Source organism: Halichoeres trimaculatus, unplaced genomic scaffold, assembly GCF_033239565.1.
Source record: "Halichoeres trimaculatus isolate MK-OKI-2021-1 unplaced genomic scaffold, fHalTri1.1 fHalTri1_scaffold_22, whole genome shotgun sequence".
Classification (NCBI taxonomy): Eukaryota; Metazoa; Chordata; class Actinopteri; order Labriformes; family Labridae; genus Halichoeres; species Halichoeres trimaculatus.
The window spans coordinates 10,539,263-10,557,251 of NW_027437200.1; the positions used below are offsets into that span (position 1 = coordinate 10,539,263).

General features: G+C 40.2%; 1 protein-coding gene across 6 annotated transcripts in view; it reads left to right on the plus strand.

Annotated features, from left to right (window-relative positions):
- Nucleotides 1–6,198: 6,198 nt before the first annotated feature.
- Nucleotides 6,199–17,989, plus strand: part of ehbp1l1a (EH domain binding protein 1-like 1a) — a 37,618-nt gene continuing 25,827 nt past the window's right edge. For 4 of the 6 annotated variants that reach the window (XM_074699158.1, XM_074699159.1, XM_074699160.1 and 1 more), the window contains exons 1-7: nt 6,199–6,501; nt 14,407–14,464; nt 14,609–14,704; nt 14,800–14,853; nt 16,101–16,279; nt 16,367–16,512; nt 16,754–16,816. In XM_074699158.1, the coding sequence (XP_074555259.1) occupies nt 6,398–6,501; nt 14,407–14,464; nt 14,609–14,704; nt 14,800–14,853; nt 16,101–16,279; nt 16,367–16,512; nt 16,754–16,816 (700 nt within the window). In that variant the 5' untranslated portion in view covers nt 6,199–6,397. The remainder of the gene's footprint in view (nt 6,502–14,406; nt 14,465–14,608; nt 14,705–14,799; nt 14,854–16,100; nt 16,280–16,366; nt 16,513–16,753; nt 16,817–17,989) is intronic. The other 2 variants (XM_074699161.1, XM_074699163.1) reach the window with 1 other exon arrangement.

The window sequence follows — 17,989 nt, forward strand, 5'->3', positions numbered from 1 at the left end:
TGTTTGCACTGCTCTCAGTGAGGAGACAAAGTTTTATTGTGTAACTTTTATTTCTCTGATTCTTCAGTGAACGTCTTTAGAATTTGAAGTTTGAATTATTATGACCCAGAATGCAGTTTGTTTCATTAAAAAATGAACAATAATGATATCAGCATCTTCCTCTCAATGGATGTAATAACTACTGAATCAGAATTAAACATTTTCATTTGTCTTGATTCTTAGAAAGCAGAAATGATGGACTAACAGTCGCTCATTGTCCTCCTCCTCCTCCTCCCCCTCCTTGAGTCTGTTTAACTCAGTTTACGTCTGATCCCTCTGACACAGACCGAGCTGTCTGACGGTCATGGCGGCCTTGTGATGGTCGGTCAGCGGTCACATGACTCCACTCAGTGAGTGTGTTAAATACCAACACACAACTGCTGTCCCCGAGCTACCTCTGTGACTGACAGACACAGGACACATCAAGAACAAAAGCAGCTCAGAGAGGAGAATGTCCTTAAACATGTTCACCTAGTAGTGATTACACATGTTAACATGTAAGTGCAGTTTTTAGGTAGAAGAAAAGATGGCGTCAGCTTCTCAAGCCTGCTCTCTATCTTTGAATATATCTATTTATCTGAGTATTCAAACTAGTATTTTTTGTAGTTTTCAGTCAGGTGAGCAGAACTGATGTCTGGAGTTGCAGCACATGCATGTTATTGGGTTTCTTTAGAGTTCAGTGTATTCATATTAGGTGATAACCTAGAAACACAGTGAAAAAGAGAAACATATAATTAAAGAAGAATATATCAAAGTTGGTATCTTCATCAGCTGGAGCATGCACTGAAAACTAAAGTTGGACATGTTTTTATGTTTTTAAACAAATAGTTTGCAGCAGAGTTCAGTAGTTTCCTCATAATATGCAGCAGAAAATCAGCCTTTCTTGCCTTCCACAAGGACAGATCCATCAGTGACAATTCTGAATTTGAGCACAAAACTAGTTTTTGTTGATTGATGCACTGAGACCTGACCTTAATATTCACTACTCTCCACTATTTTTTTAAATACAAGTGTTGAGTTTTTTTTTCCCCTCATAAGCACAAAGTAACAAATGGATAAGCACACACAGAGCTGGATTGTGAATATAACAAACTGAAAGACACAAAGAATGAAACAGAACTACAGTCAAATAAACAAAGATAAATAAGGAGGAGTCAAAGGGACTGTGAGGACTTTCTGAATGGTCTTGAAAAAGCCTCACTTCCAGATATGTGTCTGATTGTTATCCACAACAGAAAATGAGATTTTCAGCACCAACATCTGATACGTGTGCAGATATAAATTAAATACTTCCTTATCAAATACCTTCAGATGGAAGCCTAGGAGGGTCATTCCTGAATCTGTAAATAAGTGTAGCTAAAATATCTCTTTAAGTGTTGATAAGTCATTAAACATGTCTGATTATTCCTCTCTGTGCCGTGTGATGCCCGCTGCTTCATGGTGTGTCACTCTGCTCAAAGGTCGTCCATGTGACTGTGACTCTGCTGCATCACGCTGCAGGGACTCCACGATGCGCACTGACCTTATTACTAACATGGTGAATGCTGCAGCTGCCTGTCGCCTTCTCTCTGTGAATGACAGACAGCTCACAGGTGTGTGGCTCAGCCTGGTTATTTTTACAAAGGTCAGAGATAGAAGTGGAGCGAGAGACACCGACAGGAGTCTGATTACTCCACGGGCAGTGAGTCTGAGCTGTACGTGAAGGGAAGGTGGTGATTGTCTCAGGTTCACTTTGTATCTTATTCTCAGAGGGAGATTCAGAGGATGAAAAAGAAATTAGAGGTTTAAATTTTTTTTTTCTTTTTTTTTTTTTTAAAGGGGATCAATGATTTTTTTTTACTTCTCATTAAGTTTGAGGACTAAGTTTTGATTAACGTGTTAATTTAACATTTCATTAACACTGTCTCAGGTCTTTGGAGTTTATCTCTCTACATATTATTAATAAAAAGGCCCTGATGATGTTGTGAAGTTTTTTTTTTTTTTTACTGACTGAGTCTTTTTGTTGATGGTTTGCAGCTCTCCAAGAGGGAAAGTTGCTCTGTTGTTTAGCATTTTCCATTTCTGGGGCTTTGGGACTCAATGAAGAGATGCCAAGTAACATCTGTTGTCTCAAGTTTTCCATCCCTGAACTTCTGTACTTTTGTTTCTTGTAAATATCTGTATAAAAGAAAAAAACTAAAATAATCAAAACCAAATTAAAAGCAGGGTAATTGGGCTCATGTGGATAAAATTAACCCTTACTTACAACACTTGTTGTATAGTGTACTCTGCTTCCCTTGCTGGTCTTTGACGTAGTTTAAAACATTCTTTATTAGTTTAAATGCTCTGAACTCTGGACAGGATGCACACTGACTGCCCTCAGACAGGAAGTGGATTGTTTATGAATGACCTCACCTCATAGTTGCCACCATGACTTCGGCTCCCCCTCCAAATAAAACCCACACATAACCAATTTAAAAGAAGATTAAGCTGAAACATAGCTGCTCTGTTGTCCCTGAGAGAGGACATCTCTAATATGTCTGTAATTGATGGTCATGTTTCTGAACCATTAGAGTTTTATAAGCAGGAATTTAAAGCAGCACTCCATCCATCTCCAAATTAAGAGCTGTCACTGACCACAGGAAGAGGGAAATGCAAAACCCCCTGAATAGTTCCTCAGATAAACATGACCTCAGCAGGAAAAGCTCTGGCAAAACACAAACTTTTAAAACACTGCTGTTCCCACATGTGGAGCCCCCCTCTGCTCTTCTTCCTCGCTCTGAATGCAGCTGTTCCCCCGTGGGCCAGCAGAGAGTCCAGCAGGGAGGATGGAGAGGAGGAGGACAACAGGGAGTGTTCCTCTGCAGAGGCACCAGGGACAGCATCTGATGAAACACACAGCAATGAGTCTCTATCTGCTGCTGAATGTTCTGGGACCAGAGCACAAGAGATTGAGAGTGTGTGATGCTTTGAATCTGCAGGACAGCTGGTCCACTCATGATACAGCCTGATTCATGACACATCAACAGTGACTGAAACCTCTGATATGATGAGTGGCTACAGGGACACACGCTGACAGGATGTCAGAGACACTTAGTTCAAGAATCCTGTTTGTAATCTAATACACATCCAAGATTTTATTCATGCAGCCTCACTTCTCTGCAAAACTCTAGCTAAAAATACAAAGCCAATGCTAAGAGTGCAATAAACAGCATTTCCCTGAATGAACTGAATGTTTCTCCAGCAATCAGTCCCCATAGAGCTCCATGGTGCAACACAAACAGTTTGTCTTTCCATGGCTCTACTTTTTTTGTTTATGGGTCAAAATATTTTTAAAACCTTACATTTTGATTATCTAAATTAGGGGTCAACAACCTTTACTTTCAAAGGAGCCATTTTGCCTAAGCTCACCTGAATTAAAGTCATACCAGAGCAACAAAATCTATTTTATCTTCACAATAAAGACTCTAAAATTCTAAACAAAGTTAAAATCTAGAAAATAATTATCCGAATGAGAAGTTTTTGAATTTGTAATAAGTGATGTCTTTATTTTCTAATCAAATTTTCAATTTCTTTTTTTTTTTAAATCAAACTTTAAAAAAATGTGCAAAAATTACAAAAAAATGAAAATTATAAATTCGCTAAGTTTTCTAAAACTTTATACATTTGCAAAGTTAAAAAAAGAACTTAAAAAAAATCAAAACTTCAAAAAAATTGCAGAAATTTCAAACATTTGCTAAAATTGCAGAAATTTCAAAAATTTCACAGCTTTTGTTAAAATTTGCAAAATTTGCAAAATTTTGAAAGGATACTTGAATCTAATAACATATATCAATAATGCTGCTCTACTAATCAATCCAGGAGTAGGGGGTGGACAGGGGTGCCACAGGACCCATGAAACTTGGTTGATCATCCTTCCCACAACCCTGAAAATGAGAACTGTGACTGGTTACAGAACAGGGCCCAAGCTGGGCCACCCTAGTGAAAAAAGCCTGGATACACCCCTGTGCAGCTCCTCTGAAAAAGTGACCCTTGTCTCAGTGGGTCCTCTGTAATGAATTGCAGGATTGATAAGAAGCTCAGTTAGTCATAGAAAGACGATTATGTGTCAACCTGCTTTGATAATAAGCTAACATTCTGGCGTTTTGTTAGGAGTGAGGGATCCCTCAGGGCTTAGTTCTTGGTATGATTGTATTTGTTGACATAAGCCTCATAGCTTTACTTTTATAGCATTTAATTTTTTGTGTTTAGCATGAAACCCTGCTGATGGAAGTGTCCAATACACAGTACATAAATTAAACTCTGGATGTTGAGTGTCCCTCATACTCCTGTTTTTATAGATTAAGTATGTTATACCCTTTCTTGAGCTGAGAACTTTAATCCCCTGTTATTATTCTGGGTGTTTATCTGTGTATGCTCTCTCACAGGCCCAGTATATTCCCAGCTGCTCAATGTGTCAGATTAAAAATAGACTCTGGGCTCAACTGGAGAAGTCCCTTACATCTCATGACAGGGTCAAACTCTCCCTGAAAGACTCTCAGGTAATTTCTGTTTTATGGTTTCTCCCTGATGATGTGGGTAAACACAGATTTATGGGAACAGACTAATCACTGCTTAGTTTGGGGATAGTAGTTTCAGGCCTGCCCACTGATGTCAGAATCCTGCAGGAAGAAGCTCTATTATTCATGAACGTATAAGAGCAGTCTTTATGTAACCAAGCCTCAGTACAGAAATCACTGTAATATTCATGAGCAGGGAGATGAAACAGCCAGTTAAACACCATCACGCTGTTATCTCTGTATTCTTTTACCACTCTTTAAGAATAACAGCCTTCATTTTAAAGGTTTGGAAACTTGAGCTGAAACATCTGATTCTTCTTCTTCTTCCTGAATCATCCTGCAGAATATGAAGTCATTTTAGGTGTGACTGTTCAACAAGAGCATGTTTTCCAATAATCACCCAAAGCTGCATCAAGTCAGCCACGGCTAACTGCAGGAAACAGGAAAGGCTTCTCTTTAAGTGGGACACAATGTTCAAAGTTCAAAAACAGAAAGAAGTCACAGATTTTACCTTCAGATAATAAATTAAGACCTCTTGTGCAGGTAGTTTTATTTCAAAATAAGTTTGTATTCAACAGAAGTATGACACATATTTATGACGTGTTTTTTTTGTAACCATGAGCTTGTTGAAAGAGTCGTGGCAGAAGGCCCTGTGGAGGAAAATAATCTTATTTTCTAGTCTGCATTAATACAAGTGCATAGAATTTTAACTCTGATGCTAACAATAAACACCAGAGCATCAAGCTGTCATAACCTCCAATGAGTTGTCACAGACATACCAAAAACTTTTTGTTTTAAGTGCTGGAAAAACTTTTTCACAGTTTAGATAAGGTGAATCTTATATTAAAGCAACTTATGTGCTGACTTCAGCCATATAAATTTTTGAGTTTGGATCCCACAAGTGACAAAACTCATCGTGTTGCGGGATGCTTTACAGCCGCAATATTCTTGTTTTTTTTTCTCTAAGCACAATCAGAATGTGATCTTTTAGAAATTCTGACCTTGTACAGTCTGAACCAACATTTAGCGTAGTTGGAAGTAGGATTCAACTGCGATGCTATCTTTTTTTGCACAATTTCACAAAAATAACATGTAAAGCGTGTCAAATGTTGAGGAAAAACAGATTCAACACCTCATTAAATGTTAAAACAGCTGCCAGTATGGCCTAGTAGTTTAGGACATGCCCTTGTTTGGTTCAACCTGCAGCCTGTTTCCTGTTCTTATCACTGCACTGCCTTGAAAACCTGAGGAAAAAAAAGATTTTTTTTTTTTTTTTAAAAAGGTTAAATATTATTACTTGACATAAAATATGAACAAACTCACTTAAAAAGATAACACCAAGGTTAGTTTTTGGTTAGCAAAAAAAAAAAGAAAGATCCACTGAGATTTTTATTAATGTTTCTCATTACTTTTTTTTTTTTTTTTTTTTTAATTTATCTTAATTTTTCTAAACAAAAACGATAAGGCTAAAAAGAGTCACCAAACAAAATGCTATGTGCCTTACTGACTTTTGTTATATTTTGAAAGTCTGCCTGTAGCTTCCGGTTGACGTCGCGCAGCTTGACTGTTCCCTCCTCTCTCTCTCTCTCTCTCTCTCACACACACACACACACACCCTCTCGCTCTGGTTTGAGGCGTGTGTTTGTTGTGCGCTGGGTGTGTAGTGTAGAGTGTGTGTAGAGTGTGCTGTGGGCAGCATGTGTGTGTGGAGCCGGTGAGGAGCTGTCACTGAGGCAGGTGGACCCTTCACTTGTTCAGTCCCAGCGCAGGGACACGGTAGCGGGATTACAGGACGCTGATGTGAGATTATAATCTGAACCATGACTTCGGTTTGGAAGAGACTCCAGCGGGTTGGAAAGAAAGCTGCCAAGTTCCAGTTCGCTGCTTCGTTTCAGGAGCTGGTGATAGAGTGCACCAAGAAATGGTGAGTGACACGTTTATTACACTTTTATTGAGGTGATACAGGAGGGGGTGTTATGTTGTGTTTGGTTTAACCTGTTAAATGTGTCCCTGTACGGGTTGAACTCACTGACTGATACATCACGTACGGAGGAGACAGAAGCACCAAACCCCATTCAGAAAAACCAACACTTAACACTCCGTTCACTTCACACAGAAACCTCCTTACAGGGACTGTAAAGACACTGTTTAATACACATCTTATACGGATAACAACTTATGTGTTATTAGAATATAACAAAGTAATTAATCAGTTTTAATACCATCGTTATTACAGCATAATGAAGGCCTACGTCGAAGAGGGAAATGACACTAAAAGCAGATGAGACCTTGTTAAGAGGGATGTTTGAGGAAAACCTCTGCGCGTTTTCTGTTCCTCATTGAAGTTCAATGAAGTAGACTTTATGCTCAGGCTGGCATGTTTTTAAATAAAAAATTAAAGAGTTAATCTCTGTGTTTAGAGATAGATTACATTTTTCTTGCAGGTAATTAATGCTGATATCAATAATCAAGATATGATGACGCTGCGTCAGAGAGCACGCCCCAATAACCTACTTCCGTGTCAGCAGCTGAAACTAGTGTGTATTTAATACATAAGAGTAGCATCCTGTTTACTGTTTAAGACTGGAGGTTTGAGATAACAGCTTTAATCCTTAAGAACAGAAACTTCCTACATCCACAACATCAGCATCATCACCAGGGCTGCAGAGAGACTCTCCCACCGTCCTGCCAACACAGGCTCCGCCAGCAAACTGATTATTCCCCTCCACACCCAGTCTGACCCTAAAATATGTTGAATCAAGCCTGTGTATACGTGTTTGTAACTCTCTTTATGCATTTATATAACATACATTTAGGTAGCTCTGCACTGCAGATGGGAAAAAAGACCAACAATCCATCCATCACTGGGACACTAGCACTGCAAAAACTGAAATCTAAGAAATCTTGTTTTTAATAATAATTGTCTTACTTTGCCTGTATTGCTTCAAAAATGCCATAAAATGTGCCTGTTTGGTTTCTTAAAATAAGAATGTTTCAATTAATGTAACCAAACAAACACATACAATGCAAACCTTTTGGCATTTTTTAAGCAATTCATGCATTGGTTTTGTTGCCTAATATCTTCAAATAACACATTTTTTGAATGTGTATCATATTAAGTCTACAAAGAAGGGTTTTTTTCCTACCAAAAGTAAGATATAATAACTTGTACTAGACTTCAGATTTTTCAAAGAGTACATAGTTATTGGCTGATAGTTACTTTTATTTTCTGTCTTGTTTTTATCAGCCAACAGTCAGTGTTATTTCTTTGCTTTCTTGCTTTTGTTGATTGCTCCCTTCTTTTTTTAACTGAGGGTCTCCTTTCTAGTACTGAGACTCATCTCCTGAATACCAAATCCACCCATGTGTACAAATAAAGTAACTTTGGGCATTTACTACAAGGGGACGCCCATTCAATAGTGCATCTTTAACAGTATGTCTTAAAATGCACAGACTGATATAAACAAACTATTATAGGTGCAAAATTTGTTAACTCGGCATTTTAGGAAAGTGTCTCATGCAGCATGATGGGGTTTTTTTTGTCCTCATCCTGCAGCACAGAGCCTGTGATCACATATAATTCACCTGCAACACCCAACAGATCAGTGTGAATTCAGTGTTGAAATTGCACCTATTATACTTCATCATGAGGTCTAAGTGTTGAACATACTGCATGAAAGCACAACTCAGACCTCTGGATGCTCTCTGCTTCTCAGACTTCAGTTCCTCAGCTTTGACAGCAGCCAATTGAAGTTTGTAGCATGTTGTCACTGTCTTTTCTATAATTTTAGTCTTGCCAGTACTTAGACTGTAATATTTTACTTGACTTTAAGAATAGTTTTTGGGCTAACACATGACAAACCTGCAACCATTCCACTGTGTTATCCAGGTCCTTAGCCATGAATGCAAAGATTCTGTACACAAAGTGAGTTTGGTATATTTTATTTTCTAACAGTGCAGTGTGCTGTGTGTGAGGCATTCAGACAGTAGAGATGATAACAGGTTATTAAGTGGTCTCATCCACTGACTGTATAGAAGATGTCCCCAGTTGTATAGAAGTAAAATATCATACCTAGCTGAGTGCCGTTTAAGTGGCAGCTTGTTGAAGCAGCTCTCCTTTAGTTGTGCTTTACCTCCCATTTTTGTCATGTCTTTTTGGTTCTCCTTGTATTTTGAGCCAATCATTACTTTTTATGTCTCATTTGTTGCCCATTGGCAACACACTGGTTGCGTTTGCAGTGGTGTTTTTACTTTTTTGATCCGGTTTGTATCCGGAGATCCTATGTGCTACCATGGTTGCATTGTTTACACACAAGATCAGCTGTTAGCAGCCTGTAGCATGTTGATGCTAACCAGTGCTAGGCCCAATGTTGCCTGCAGGCTGAAGAGAAGGAGGTGAAGACAACATGCTGGTGCTGCTATGTGTGGTAAGAAGAGATGACATTGACTTGTCCTTCCGTTCATCATTATGGGGAATGTAAGATCTATCTCCAATAAGATGAATGAGCTAACGGTGCTAACCCAACACCAGAGAGAATACCAGAGGGCAGAGTAGCATCATGCTAGACCACAGACATGGCTAACAGAGCAGACACCGGACATGCCAAATTGGAAGGATTTCACCTGCTGTAAATGGACAGGTCACAGGTGAGCTAGATTGAAAAGACTGGTGAAGAAGACCAGATCAGTCCTGGACCCTGGGGAGGCGAAGGCTGGGGGATTATTCCCAATCTGTCATCTCAGATGGACTTTTTTTCTAGTTCACACTATTTACATTATTCTGTTTACAAATTCTTGGAATTTTCTCACTACATACTTTCTTGTATTGCTACTGTGACCCTGAATTTCCCCTTCAGGGATTTGTAAAGTGAATTTGATCAGAAGATCACGTGGAGCAGCAGTACTGACACTTCTCAGGTGTGTCCCTCAGGTATGTCCAGTTCACAGTAGAACAGACTCCTACAGACACTCAAATGTTTCGGCCTCTCTTGGGTGGAGCTGTCATGTTTTTTATACAGTCTGGGATCTGGTGTGCAGGGTCAGAATCTGCAGCTGTTTAGGGAAACTCCAGAGTTAGGTCTAAACTGTCCCCACCCCAGCTCTCAGCTCAGATCTTAATCAATTAACGGCCGTACTGTGTTCCTGTGTGAGCTGCTGCAGTCCTGGCTCTGCAGAACTTCCTTCAATTCCATTACCATTAGTCACTGAGCTGTCTGTGTGTCTGACGTCCTCCAGCCTCACTCAGTTCTTCACTTTTCAGAAACTTTCATTCAGACCAGTATCAACACGTCTCAAGTCGATCTGACGTAGACGCTGTTTAGCAACATGGTGTGATACATGAGACTCAGCGTGTTCTCTTCTGGTTAAGATCCCCCCTCAGGCTCCTCAAGCATTGTGTGTTCGAGTGTGTGTGTGTGTGTGTGTGTGTATGTGTGGGATATAACACACAATGTAAAGGGAAGCAAGAGCAGCCTGTGAATGTCAGATACATACAACAATGTGAGCTGTTTTTGACTTTAAATTGTTTAATTCCTGAACGAGGTTTAGGATGTTTGGACTCAGCGACCCTTTGATTTCTAAAGGTGATAAAAGAAATTTAGGCTTGTACATGATTTAGTTTGTCATGATTAACAACAAAAAACTTTAATGTTCAGCCATATAATCAGAAATATCAGGGGGAAAGATAAAGTCAAAATTTGATCAATTAAGTCAAGAAATTAGAAGATAATGAGCTTAGATTTAACACAACTTTCATCCACTTCCACTTTAATCAGGTGTCTAATTTTTGTGAATGGAGTCTAGTTGTTTCAAATATACTCCCCTGAGACATATATCAGCTCATCGTCCTGAGTTAAAGGGCAATTCTACGCTTTTTGGTCTGTCTACCACCTGCTGTTGTACAGAGTCATTGACCATGTAAATAGACAGGAACAAAAGTCACAGAAGAACTATTAAAAAACGTAACAGGTACATTCAGACTAAATGTGGGCAGATTTTCAAACCTATAACAGTTATATGTTGTACAAACACCTGAATCTGGCTTTAAACCAATCAAAATGCTCCATTCTAAAAATAGCACCAGATCTTCTAGAGTTTTTTTTCATGAAATGTTCTCATTAGAGGGACGGGCCTCAAACACCAAGGTCTGCCCCAATAGGCCTCCAGAAAGCAATCAGAGTGAAGTAGGTTTGTTTAACTGGAAACCTTAAAGAGACAGCAGCTAAAATGAACCATTCCAGACAGAGGCTAAAATAAGGGTTTTCTAAAACCACAGTGAGAGAAAAAACAGAGGTTTTATTGAGCCATAATTCATGTAAAGATACTTCAGGGGCACCAGAGAGTCAGATTTAAGACCAAAGAAAGCACAACAACCCCTCTTTAACCTCCTGTGTTTGTAGAAAGTGATGTAATGTGTTTGTGGTTAAGAATCCTCCTCCTCTGTTACTAAAATCTCTCTCTCTGAGGGGATCCTTTATGCTATGATATCAGACACTGAGAGTAACAATCTGAGTCTGTCAGGGACAAAAAGAGACACTGTTAGTGACACACTCTCATCACTCGAGGGCTACATCCTGGTTTGAAATCCACAAGGAGTAGCTAAATTTTTCTAGTTTCTGGTCTTTGTTTATGTTTTGTGATTTAAAACCAAATGTTTTACCTTAATTTTGATGCTGAATGTTTCTCTTTGGTTGCTTCAGCTTTAAAAATTGTCTTTTCACATGTAAATAAAGCTCTTTATTGGTGCATAGTGTGGGTGACATCTCAGCTGTGTTTCCTGTCTGTGAAAAGAATGTGTAAAATGTGGATCAGCTCGACCGGTCGTCTCCTTGATCAGATTAGAAGAAAACAGTGAGAGTGAAAACTCGGGGAGTTCACTCCGTCTGGTTTAGACAGTCAAAGAAACTTTCCCCACAGCGCGCAGCCTTCACTCAGAGACAGAAAGCTTCATCAGGCGTCTAAACACTCTTCCCATGGATGATATGTGCAGCATGTTCTGTGGTAGAAGTTGTTCTCAGCGGCAAACTCTTTATCCGTTAGTAGGTCACCCTGTTTCAACAGCTCAGGAGCATGACTGTGACAAATGGAGCTGCAGCAGGTGTTGGATTTCTATTAATCCTGTGTGAAGTTCAGAGAGACACACGTTGTCTATTTATGTCCTCTCTCTCTGAACACGTCTCACCGTTCATGATGATGTCGTAAGAGTCCTGCAAGAAAGCTGTGAGAGAAATGCAACGATACACATTCAGACACCTCTGATCTGAAGCTCTGCAGCTTGGGTTTAAGAGTCGAGTACGGTGGCCCACAGGGTCAAACAATCTTTTAGGAGAAGTGTGTTGCAGAAACACAAGAAATGCAAATTCATAAACAAATGCAAAGTCCTGAACAAGCATCACTGGATCAGAGTTTGTTATGACCTGCAACAGAAACTACACTTAATGTCCCTGTGAATGCTGGGAGATGTAGTGTTCACACAACAAGCTGCAGCTCTAAAGCCTCACAGGATAATATGAAACTGAGCGTGGGGTCAGTTTCCCACCATTCATGTAGTACGTAATACACACACACACACACACACACACACACACACACACACACACACACACACACACACACACACACACTCACTCATGGACTCAGAGTTGTTTACCCTCATCAGACTGACTGGATCACTAGCTTTCTCTTTCACAGAGTCACAGGATTCTGATTTTCTGCCGGCTCAGCTCCTCACCTCACACAGATCAGTTTGTGTTCACTGTCAGAAAAACAGCCAGCTGCTCGTCCGACCTCAGTTTCAGCAGCAAAGTACACCAACTTGATAAAACAAATCACACAAACAGCTGTGAGAGGACACAGGAAGAAGAAACAAAATTTGAGTTTAGAGGTTGTCATAACATGCAAAAATGATGTTTTGTCATAAAATTCATCACTGGTGCTTCATGGAAGGAAGTTAATTCTTCTGGAGACAGTGAAGTATCCGAGAAGGTCAGTGTCCCTTAGTCCACCCCTCAAACACGCTTGATTTTAAAGGTCCCATATTCTGCTCCTTTTCTGCAGTTTAATATGGATCATTGATGTCTTCATGAAATGGTAGTAACATGTTTTGGTCCAAAAAGCCAGTAAATCAAGCACAGCAGCTTTGTTTCCAGGCTCTCATAGCCCCTCTGTTCAGAACGCTCTGATTTAGTGGGCGTGGCCTTCATATGTAAATGAGCCACCGCTGATACCACCCCGCTCTTCAGCATCACTGAGAGCGGCGCCACGAGCTCCGAGTGCACAATGTTTAGAAAACAGTGAAGCTCATTTACCGCAACATTACAGGCTAAAACAACAGGCTAACCGCAGATAGAGTTAGCATCCTGAAGCTAAAACAGAGACAGGGGGGACACTGAGGAAAAGCTCTTACATCTGCTCCACAGCACACAACATTTAAAATACTCACATTTCCAGGGTCAGAGGTTTGTTGGTGGATGGTTGGTAATGCGCCTGGATTCAGGACCAGTCTATTCGTTAGCCCTCTGTTGTACTGTCCAAAGTTGGAAAAGCAGTCGGCCGTGAAGTGACTAACACACACATGCACAGTTTTACTGAGTGTAGCTGGCACATTTCCTTGATAAATGAACTCTAGACACTTAGTCTTGTCTTCTTCCGAGATGGGAAGCTTGTGCATGGAACTATGTGGCTGTTTGCAACCAAAAACAGCCACACTCTCCAGCAGCGGGGAGAGGAGTGGGCGGGGAGGGGTTTGGGGTTATCTGCTTGGGTGGACCAGTCAGGTCAGACTTGCTCCTGATTATTCAAAAAGGGGAATTGCTGACATCGGCAAACCCCCAAATTTAGGTCAGGATTTTACATTTACAAGCACTATTAAGTGTAGGTTTTGTCATTAAATATCACATTTTGTGGGCTGGGAGGAAAGCCAAAGACCCACAAATTTCACTAAAAGACTTAATAAAGTGACGTTTGCATAATGTGGGACCTTTAAAATTAGGGCAAACTTTATAACTCTTTACATGTTTCCAGTCCGTTAACATGGAATTAAGATTTTTCTCCCAAATTTTGGGATGAAAGCCCAAATTCTAAAAGAAATTGTCAGACCACTAAATCTAATTCCATAATTTGTATTTGTATTTATCTTTTGTTTAGTGCCTTCATATGTTTTACCCATCACAGCTTTATTCAAACCTTTGGACGATAGAAAACAGTGATAACTCTAATAATACTGATCATTTAGTAGACAAAATTGAACGTTACAATAGGAAAACAAAAATTAGACAGGGCAACAGAAAAATACACATTTGATTAATTAAACAACCCTATAATTAATAACACAGACCTCATCAAGCTGCCAACTATCTAGGCTTTAATTTAATTCTCAAAGGCTTTAGAATATGCAAGAAGTGTAAACATTATGTTTTTGTAAAAGTGTATTTTACAGATATTTTTTCCTCTTGTTGTTGTGTTGCACATAAGATTGCATTTTTTCTTTACCCAGCAGACTCTTCCCATGTCACGTGTGAGTTTTGTGGCTGTATAAAAATGTTCTCTGGAGACTTAATGAGAAACTGACTTTTAAAGAAAAGGTTAAAGTGGTTTTTAGAAGTGTTAGACTGATCCGGTCTCAAACTTGATGAAAGGACCTCTGGTTTTGCAGCCTGGATCAGCTCTCTGTATATCTCAGGTGTTCAGGCCTCTGATAATGCTTTGACTCTTTTTCATCATCTGACTAAAACTGATTTTTGTCTTTCCTGTTTCATGCAGGGGAAACTGAGCATATCTCAGATGCAGACTTGATGTGAATAATCAGACGTTATCCCTGCTCTGATTTCAGGCAGCCGGACAAACTGCGCGTGGTGTGGATCAGGAGGAACAGACGTCACAGCACGAAGGTAAAGAGACGAAGCATGAGAGCAGATTCATTCAGGAGAACCAGTTAAAACCAGTCAGATGCTCCTGAATCCACCGACTGATGGATGAATAACCCCGTCAGAGTCTTGTGTCCAAACATCATGAATCCTCTGTTTGTGTTCCAGCTCCACGGCTGGCAGCCCGGGATTAAGAACCCGTACAGAGGTCTGGTGGTCTGGCAGGTTCCAGAGAGTTTAGACATCACCGTCACGCTGTTCAAGGTCTGAAATAAAGCCTCTTAACAGTTTTTAGGTCAATGATAGAAAAACACTGACATGCCTTTATAAACACTAGACGCTTCTTCATCCTTCTACAGGAGCCGACAGCTGAGGAGTTTGAGGACAAGGACTGGACCTTTGTCATCGAGAACGTGAGTCTGCTCAGTCTGTGCTGGTCCATGCATGCAAGTGACACGACAGGAATAAAATAAAGCTCATAATTCAGAGAAAATTATTTGCTCTTTTTGAAGTATTTGACCCGAAACACAAACTGAGTGAAAAAATAAATTTGTCTCTTTGTCTTTGAACATCAGATCACTTCATTAGTTAAACTGGAAGCTGCGTCTAATTTAATGTGTTCAGACTTGCAAACTATTTACAGTGAGCTGGAAGCATTTTTTTATGCCGCAGCATTTCTGGTAGTGATGATTGATGACAACGCAGCAGGTAACAGCAACAAAGCAACAAATGTGGAGGAGAAATTCATGCTTTCATGCAAGTTTTTGTCTATTTGTGCAACCAGAGTGACTGTGATAAGACATCTGCTGGAAACAATGTCTCTATTAAACATGGACGTAGTCTCAGTAACGCAACAGTAGCCATTTAAGGACATAAAAATCTAAATAAAAGACACAGATAAGTTGAAGAAGCAAGGTTTCTTTTTCCTGCAAAATGCTAAATCTGAGTGATGTACAATTTTGAATCCATGTCAAAAACAAAAATATGTTAGAATAGTTTTCTCATTACTTTTTGAAGATAAACGTTACTGAGAAAAATTCAGATCTGCATCCTTACACATTTCATGTAAAGCAGTGGTGGCTGGCTCATTTCACTGTCAATCAAAAAGGGATTCGGCCTCAGACAGATCATCCAACCATCATGCAGAAGCCCAGCGTCCAGGCCAGCCCACTGCCTCATAGACCCCCAGAGACGCTGAGCGTCCGAGGGCGGGACAAAGCCCAGTGTTTATCCAATGACCGTCCAGTTTCCACAGTGGAACAACCCACTCTACGCTTCCCCGCTGAAGTCAGAAGACGCTCAGCGTCCAACAAAGCACTGAGACGCTGAGGGGATGAATAAGAAGGAGGTGGAGCCAGTTACCTGTGATAGGAGCCGATTCTGAACAAAAGATGAAGGAATTCTAGTTCATATTTTATCAATGAAATGTACACACAGCAGAACATATCACCACTTTTTTTGGGGACATTTTAGGGGAAGCTGAGCTTCCCTTGCAGTCCTAGAGCAATCGCCACTGATGTAAAGTATTCAAATCATTTGTCTGGGTCTCTAATCTGAAAACACCAAACATTAATCTGTAATTCTTTGTTTTACTTTGCTTCAAATGAAAAGACTCTGGTGTATTAATTTAGTTTTTGTTGTCTGTTTTTTCCTCTATCAGGAGACTAAAGGTCGCAGAAAGGTTCTGGCGTCCGCTGACTTGAACATGAAGAAGTTTGCGAGTGCGACGCCGGCTCAGTACGACATCACCCTGAAGCTCAAACCGCTCTCTGTCAAAGTGGTGGAGGCCACGCTGAAGCTCAACCTGTCCTGTGTGTTCCTCAAAGAGGGGAAAGCCACGTGAGTCCTTGTTACAGCGGCAGGTTCCTGTGATTCAGGGACGACTCTGAGATGACTGAAGGTGTGAAATGTTTCCCCTTCCCACAGGGACGAGGACATGCAGAGTCTGGCCAGTCTCATGAGTATGAAAATGAGCGACATTGGAAACCTGGATGACTTTAACGACAGTGATGAGGAGGGAGGGGAGGAGAAGAGGCCGAGCTTCGGGAGTGGACAGACTCCTCATGTCACTGGTAAGAGCTGTAGTCAGGGTGTTCAGGAAGTTAAAGGACAGATCCAACAAGCTTTAGTGACACATCCACGACTGCAACGACTCTGCTTTCGCTCTGTCCCGTGGGAGAAACCCGCTCCCTGTTTGATTCCTCTTTGACCTGTTTCTCTCACCCTGGTTCTTCCTCTCTGTCATTTTTCATAACCTCACTTCCCTTTTCATCTAATCTTCATATCTGCTCTTCCTCTTTCTCTCTCTGTCAGTTTCTTCTTCATCCAGAGTGCATGACCTGGCCTGGAGGCCTGCAGTTGATTTGGGTCTCTCAGGTAACTCTGTTCCTCCATGGACACTCCTGAACCTCCCCCTGAGGTGTAGTTTAACACACAAACATTATAATAACAACTCCTCCAGCTCGTCTGATCATTGACCTGAAGTCGTTCTCACGCTCAGTGTTTAGTTTCATTATCTCAAACACAGATCAGATCACTTTCACCCTCTGTTTAGGATAATCCACTCTTTCCTCACTTCTCCTCTTTCTTCATGCAGTGTTGGGAAAGTTCATGTCGCACTGTGATATGTTATTTATTTTATAACTGTATCTTTATATGAGTGATTACTCTGATTTACACGTCTTCATCAATGAGCTCCAAACATGACGAGACTTTGACAAAGAGAGGAGCTGACACATGACTAAGATATGATCTGAATCTTGTTTTTCTTTATAATCAGTATGCTGATGATGATGGAGGCAGTGGTCAGTGATGCTCAGGCCTCTGTCATCATACGTCCACACACAAAAAAAACACTGATTCTCAAACTCTTCATCCTGGAAGTTTGAATTAAGGAGGCGGTATCCATTCAGGATAAATATATTGGCAAGAAAAAGACATGGCTTGTAGTGAAACATCCTTCTAGAAAGCTCTAACTCTTACTTGAAAATAAGCAGGTGTACCGGTGATGCTAATCCAAGCTCCTGTGTTACAAATAGAATCAATTCCTAGCTTTACATGTGTGAACTCACATAGTCAGATGAAATTTATTTCTAAGTTACTTATCTTAAATGTAACCAAATAGTTTATATCTATGTTTATTTTAATGTTTTTATCCCTGACTTTTTTATATACAGTTTAAAAGATGTCTTTTTTGTTTATTGTACTGTCTCTTTAAGGTTGCTCACGGTGATGTCGTTTGCCCTAAAATGTTGTTGTATTAAGTTTTTCGTTAACGCTGTCCATGTTTAACTGTAAGGAACAGAAACTACAAACTGCAAACAACAGTGGTGTATTGTGGGACATACTCAACCAATAGTTTGAATAAAGTGACACAGGTTTTAAAACTTATCAGATAATCCGACTTTCCTCAAAGCGAGCTCCTTGTTATCTGTGTTTCTGTAGGAAATGAAAGCAGGAGGTACAGCTGGCAGTAGATGCACACAGATGTTATCAATTTTCCTTTATTCTTCATGTTTTTCATGCTGCTTGAGTCTTTGCACATTCCAC